The 6,895-nt window shown below is 45.4% G+C and overlaps 1 protein-coding gene across 1 annotated transcript in view; it reads right to left on the bottom strand.

The window, feature by feature from the left end:
- EBF2 (EBF transcription factor 2) overlaps window positions 1–6,895 on the bottom strand; it is a 217,922-nt gene that overhangs the window by 56,407 nt on the left and 154,620 nt on the right. The window contains exon 9 of the mRNA XM_013005913.2: window positions 5,209–5,290. Coding sequence (XP_012861367.1) covers window positions 5,209–5,290 — 82 coding nt within the window. The remainder of the gene's footprint in view (window positions 1–5,208; window positions 5,291–6,895) is intronic.

Here is a 6,895-nt window from a genome sequence, read left to right as displayed (position 1 = left end):
TTGCACCTATGTGTCACCACGGTTTGTATATGAGTGTGACTTGCAACAAAAGGCTACAAATGAGCATGGTTGACATGCTCTGCTGACTCTCCAGCTCTACCGGGTGTTAGAGTTTGAAGGCGGAAAGTGATAGCATGCCTGCCCCTTGTACCTGGCTTGGTTTTCTTCTGGGCTTTACAACTGCTTACTTTCCATGCACAATGCAGAGAAATAAAGAATGGGGTTCATTGCATCTTAATAAGCCTGTCAGCTTAAGCTAGACACAAACTTATTTTCCTTCCCTTCATTGCGTCGTTAATCTGGGCGTTTCACCTAATTGTTTTCAAGGGGGACCGGAGTGATTTTCTACAGACATGGTCCATGGATTCAGATACCTTTGGGGCCCTGGAAATCTTTTATTCTCACTTCCATCTTTCCTTCCTTTCTCTTAAATGTATTTAATAACAATGCATTGAGTTTGATGGACTGTATAGCGTTATGCTAGACATTGGTAGGACTCTTTTTCTTTTCTTTTTGGGACGGACAACCGAAAAGTGGGTGAAGGGAGGCGTCGGACAGGGCAAGATATGACAAAATACCAATTTATAAACTATCAAGGGCTCATGAGGGAGGGGGGAGCGGGGAGGGAGGGGAAAAATGAGGACCTAATGTCGGGGGTTTAAGTGGAGAGAAAATGTTTTGAGAATGATGTACAAAAGCACTTTACACAATTGATGTGTGTATGGATTGCGATAACAGTTGCATGAGCCCCTAATAAAATGTTTAAAAAGAAAGAAAGAAAGAAAAAAAACATACCAATTATCTTCATTGTCTACTGAAAGACAAACCATCATTGTAATACAATGAGATGGGTACTATGGATTCAGTTTTGTGATGCTGGTGCAGAAGAGGGAGCCAGTAGCCCTGCCAGGAAGAGTCAGAAAATGCCTGACAAAAGAGGTGGCCCCCAGGTTTAATTTGGAAGCACGCATGATAACCACAAGTTGGAGGGAATCGAAGGGGTCTCAGTCAGAGTGGCCTGAGGTGTGGAAAGGGTCCAGACTGTAATAGGAACCTGAAGTGAGTAGGGAGCACTGGTGCATCTATGGAGAAGGGTCTGGAAGAAGAGTAACCCAGTCAGAGGCCACTGAGTATGTCTCATCAGCATGCTTCCTCCACCGCTGTGGACAGTCACTATTCCTGGCAGGATCTAAGTCAGGGTGGGACCGGATCAGAGTTGCTGTAAAGGCAAGTAGTGCTGAGCATGTCAGGCAAGGACAGGGAGAACCACAGGACAGTCTCTCAAGAGAGAGATGGGTTGAATAGATACTTCAGAGAAAGAAGTGACACTTTAGCAATAAAAAGGAGGGCTGGGTTGCCAAGGAAGAGAACAGATTAGGGAATAAGTATTGAGTTCTCCTTTAAACATGTGCTCACTGGTCATTCAAGCAGAGATGCCCAGTAGGGGAGTAGAGCTCTCTGAGTTTGTCTGCAGCCCCAGAGTGGGAGAGAGGCTTAGTGTGGGAGCGAGGAATCATCTGGAAAGAGAAGGCATCTGAAGCTAAGAGAGTGAAAAGATGACCAGGCAGATCCTCATCACGTGGTCAAATGACATATAGGATGACTATTTGGAATTAGACTAATTCCGTTTCTGTAGGTCAAAGTCTCTTAATCTACCATCTATAGAATGCTAAGAGTCTTTCTTTAACAGGTCTTGGAACTCTTGAAATTTTAAGCAAAACTTTGTGTAAATGAGTCCCATCCCTCCCCCTTCCCACCATTGCCCCCCCACCCTCATTAAGACAGAAACTAGCATTTATCAGATTCTCACAGCAAACTAGGCCAGAAGAGGGTTAAAACTTCATTGTATGTAGATAAGTCTTATGTCGCTGGTAGCCTATGATACTTAGGATTTGTGCTGAATCAAAGAGGGGTTCAAGCTGGAAAGTAAATTGGATTAAATCATCTCATTATCAATCTTTTTTTTTTTTTTAAAGAATCCATGTGCTACCAGAGTTTGGGGACAGAGGAGGGAGAGTGTAGTCAGATTTGTGATTTGCATGAAAACATTGTGTATTTCTAGTTGTCAGATCAAATCCTGACAAAATTTTTCCTGGGATTAAATTAATCTCTGATGATAGAACAAAAGTGGAAAATTGAAGTAACTGACTCTATGAGTTAAGCCAAATGAAAGCTCTGAGATGCTTTTACCTGGAATATCCAGGTAACTGAGACAGAACTATGGGTGGCGATTAACAAGGTTACCTGAATTATCTGGACAATTGGCTCACTTCTCAGCCTCACTTTGCATGTATGAAAGACCACATTGGTCATGACAGCCTTCGTTCTTCCAAAGAACATATACAAGGGGCTTCAAAAATTTTGCGTTGAACTAAAATGAAAAGATAAGGGAATTTTGCCTCCAGCTTTTTGCAGCCCCTTGTATATTCCAGGAATTCCTGAAAGTTATCATTCCTTCAGATCCCCTCTCCCCCCCCCCCATCATTACCAACTACCTGTGGTTTTATTTCATGTTTTTAACTTTACCCAAGTTTCTCATTTGCCCAGTGTAGCACAGTCAAACCTTTCTCTGTATAGTCTTCTCCATTTCAAAGAGCTCTCACTGAAAGTTAAATTCCTGCTAGAATCTTAAGTGTAGTATTAAAAAGAAGGCCAATTACTGCATAGATTGAAGAACAAAATGACAACTCACAAAGTGGGAGACATAACTGGAACTTCAACATCTAAGAGTCTGGTATCCTAAATATATAAAGAATTCTTACAACTCAACAATGAAAAAGACAAATAAGCCAATTACAAAATGGGCACGCAGTTTGAAGAGACAATCCTCCAGGTAAGACACCAACAGCCAATAAGCACATGAAAAGTTGTGCAACATCATTAGTCATTAGGGAAACGCAAATCTAAACCACAATTCAGTACCATTTCCTATCCACTAGGATGACTATCATTTCAAAATGGGAAGATAACTAGTACTGGGGAGGATGTAGAGAAATTGGAACCCTGGTGCATTGCTGGCTGGGATGTGAAACAGTGCAGCTGCTGTGGAAAACAGTTTGGCAGCTCCTCAAAAAGTTAAAGATAGAATTCCCATCCGCCCCAGCGATGCCGTGTCTAGGTATACACCCCAAAGAATGGAAGACATATGCTCACACGAGAACTTGCACATGAATGTTCATAGCAGCAGGATTCATAATAGGAAAAAGTGGAGACAGATCAAACGTCCACCTATTAATGAATGGATCATCCAAAGTGGTATATCCATACATTCTGGAATAGTATTCAGTCAAAAACAGGGAAGGAAGAACAGGTACAGACTACATATAACATGCATGAGCTCTGAAAGCATTATATTAAGTGCAAGGAGCCACAACAGGTCACTGGTTGTTGGACTCCATTTCTAGGACGTGTTCAGAACAGACAGGAGGAACAACCTACATCATAGAAAAGAATGGTTTCACTTTACAAATGGAGCCTGGTCATTGTAGTTTAACTCACATACTGTAACAGAAAAAGAAGAAAATCCCCAGGCATGGCAAGATGGCTTGATAACCACAACGCAGCACAAACACAGCAGGGATCTTTGTCAAAACAGCTCTCCCTGGCTGTATGTCTGCGACCCTGCCACACCCCCCACACCCCCCAATTCCCGGGTTCAATGGCTCTGCTCTTGACCAACTAGGTGACGCTGGCAAAGTGGCAGAAGCTCTCTGACCGACAGTGGGACTGGCCACATCATGTGTGGAGCCCAGTACGTAATGGAAGCATGAGTTCTTTCATGCAAAAAGGTTTAAGAATGTCAGCCCTGAGCCCTGTGCTCTTTTAAAGACTACCTAGAGGGCCAGTGAGTTTATGTGAAAGGGGGAGGCACCGAGCAGACCAGGAGAATGAAAATGTTGCCCAACCTGAAGAAACCGAAGCTCATCTCTGTACACGTGGTGAATGTGGGGTTGGGGTGTCTTCATGCATATCCTCAACAACCTCAAATTCACCAGAATCATAACACAGAGAAAGAATCCCCCGAAGGCAGCAACAAGGCATTCCTCTGACGGCACGGTCGAGCAGCATGCCCGGGAATCGGTTTGATCGCACAGATCTTTCTGGCTCCCGGTGGGTAGGAGCAAATCGAGTAAGTTCCAGGACCCTCCTTTGTTTCCCATGAAGCACAGGTCTTACAATCCCCATCGCCCCTGTTGCTTAGAGGTGCTTTGTTTTTAATGTTTGGCTCGAGTACTATTGTTTAACAGGGTTCTAATGTTTCACTGTCCCTGAGCGAGGCAGAAACATTGTAAGGACTTGAAGACTACTGTCTTCTGCAAGGCGCGTCGGAAGAAAGGCCCGGCCAGTCACTTCTGGGCAATCGGGGGTCCCTTCTCCCTAGACGTGAGCTGAAGTACTCTCGATGGAGAAGGTGGTCTTATGCGTTTGGCCTGTTAGGTTACAAGCAGCCGCAAAGCCATTTGGAGAATTAAATACGGGTCCTTCAAAGATTAAAGAAGGCGCCGGAGAGGGGGCCGTCCTTCCTCTCATCTCCAAGCTGCCACACTTTGCCTCGCTCGTGTTTTTATTAGCTCGTATTCTCAGTACATCAGTGGCAAGGGTGATGAAACTAGTGGCAGATTTAACTGCCAGGCAGCTGGGTCACAGTCCCCTGGGTCTTGTTGCCATGCTGCGATCTTAAAGTGACCACGGCTGTCTGGGCCGCTGCTTTCCAGAGGCTCCAAAAAGGGCCCACTAACTCAGGGGGGAAAAGGCCGGACCGAGGGTGCTGCTGCTTCGGAGAAAGCACAGGGAAGCCGCTTTGAAAGATCCCAAGGTGGCTTGAATAGCAAGAAGACAGTTCCTGCCGTGGGCAGCTGTGCGTGCGCAGGGCAGCCTCGGGGCTTAAAAATCAGACCTCGGGCGGCAGGGTTGGTGCCTCTCCCCGTGGGGATTGGATAGTGGAGGCAGAAGGCCTAAATGCTACAAAATGACGAGGCCTTCAACACCCTCGGAAAAGGGCTATCATTCACAGTCATCTTTTTGATTGGTGGCAGTATCCGTGAATACACACACACACACACACACACACACATATATATGTATACACACACACACACACACACACACACACCCCGAGCTATATCCCTCAGAAAGAACAAGAAGGAGAGGGAGAGAGAAAACAGGATAACTTATTTAACGGGGAAGAAAGAATTGCAGGCCCCTTACCTGAAACCGTCTCATGTCCCTGGGGTTCCCGGCTGTTTTCAAACAATTCTGATTGCACTTGAGAAAAAATTTTAAAAAGAATCTGTGAAGAGAAAGCAATGTGTTACATTTTTAAAGTAAACCTTGTTTAAGGGAGACTATATCTGCATTCTATTAGATTTGATTTGAAAGTGATTGTATTTCAGGTCTGGGGAATTTCAACCCGCCACGCCTGTGAAAGCGCATTGCTGACCCCTTGCAATTCACCAATTTGGATGTTTTCAATCGCCAGTCAGAGCCCCCCTTTCTCCATCACTGTTGGGATTGTTAAGTGGTTCACAAGCTGGGCTCCTGGTTTGTACAGGGCCCTGTAGATACGGGGATACCAATGCCGGGCCCCTCTCTCAGAGGAGGGCTTGGGGAACAGCAGGGACCCCTGCCATGCAAAAATGTCTTGCTCCAGGGTTAAAAAATGGCCTGACAGCCCAGAAACCCAGGGTTTATCACGCATGAGGCTTTCCTCCGGCCACACACGCGTCTCCCCTCACACACAAAGGTCCCCTGATGTTCACAACCAGCTTATATAAAATCAGAAAACTCTCTGTTACCACCCAAATACAAAACCAGTCTTCACAGGGCGCTCCTGGGACCTGATGGCTAATCACAAGTGCTTATCTCCGTTCCAGCTGCCCATGGACCCCACCACCCCACACCCCCACAGGACAAAAACACTGGGGTACAGAGTCACAGATTGGGGTCCTCGTTTCTCTTTTCAAAGTCCCTGTTCTCCTAAATAACCTATCTGTGTCGTTTGAAAAGTGGACATCTTCTATCAGACAATGACATTAGCCAGGGGCAAAATGGCCGGAGCACCCTTTGGGCAATTTACATATTTAATGTTAACATGTTGGCATCAACATACAATAAGCTTTTCATTTATTTCACTTGCAGAGTCCTTTTCCTTAAAAAAGAAAAGAAAGAAAGAATAATCCAGCTTGTGCAGTGTTAAAGTCCCAGGTGAGCGAGGCCTATTTCCCTTTCTGTTACTATGACAACGAAATTTTACCGCAGTCCCAAAGTCCCTTCAGAACTCTCACATCCATGCCTTGAATTAGAACTTTAAAGGAAAAGATATACAATTTTTTCCCCGGGATTTACCAACAAAAATAAGTCGAACTCGACAATGCTTCCAAAAATTCGATCCCTAAAGCAACGGCTGGTCGGATTCTCTGCTCCGCCCGGACTCTCTGTTTGTTTGTTTATCTGTTTTTCCCACAGTCACACAAAAGAACCCGATGGTGCGCCAGTTAATTGTGATGATCACTTAAAACAAAAGCTGATGGGAAGACAGGCAGAAGAGGGGAAAGAAAGGGAGAGGGAGAAGACTGTTCACCCTTCAGATGTCTTCAGCCCCTCGCTCACTCCGGGTTTGCTAAAACTGTGCTCGGTAAAAAGTACTCCTGACCCTGCCTGTGAATCAGGGGTGGGTGTGAACTTGGAAATTACAGCTAAGTCATGTTGTACCATTGTATACATTCACAATTCCTAACCGCAGTCCTTCTTGGGAGGGGCAGGCAACGCCACGTCAGGGCCCTCACCCCCACCCCTCTATGCAGCTGTTCACAGGTTCAAAGCCTGACAGCAGACTACCTAAGAGAGGAGGCTGGTTGCTGATGAAGCGATCGATGGGAAAGCAAACGCATCATTT

This window comes from Echinops telfairi, unplaced genomic scaffold (assembly GCF_000313985.2).
Source record: "Echinops telfairi isolate 266 unplaced genomic scaffold, ASM31398v2 ScPeMD7_9;HRSCAF=40, whole genome shotgun sequence".
Taxonomy (NCBI): Eukaryota; Metazoa; Chordata; class Mammalia; order Afrosoricida; family Tenrecidae; genus Echinops; species Echinops telfairi.
The sequence above is the reverse complement of the archived record's forward strand: the minus strand, read 5'-3'. Positions and strand labels throughout refer to the sequence as shown.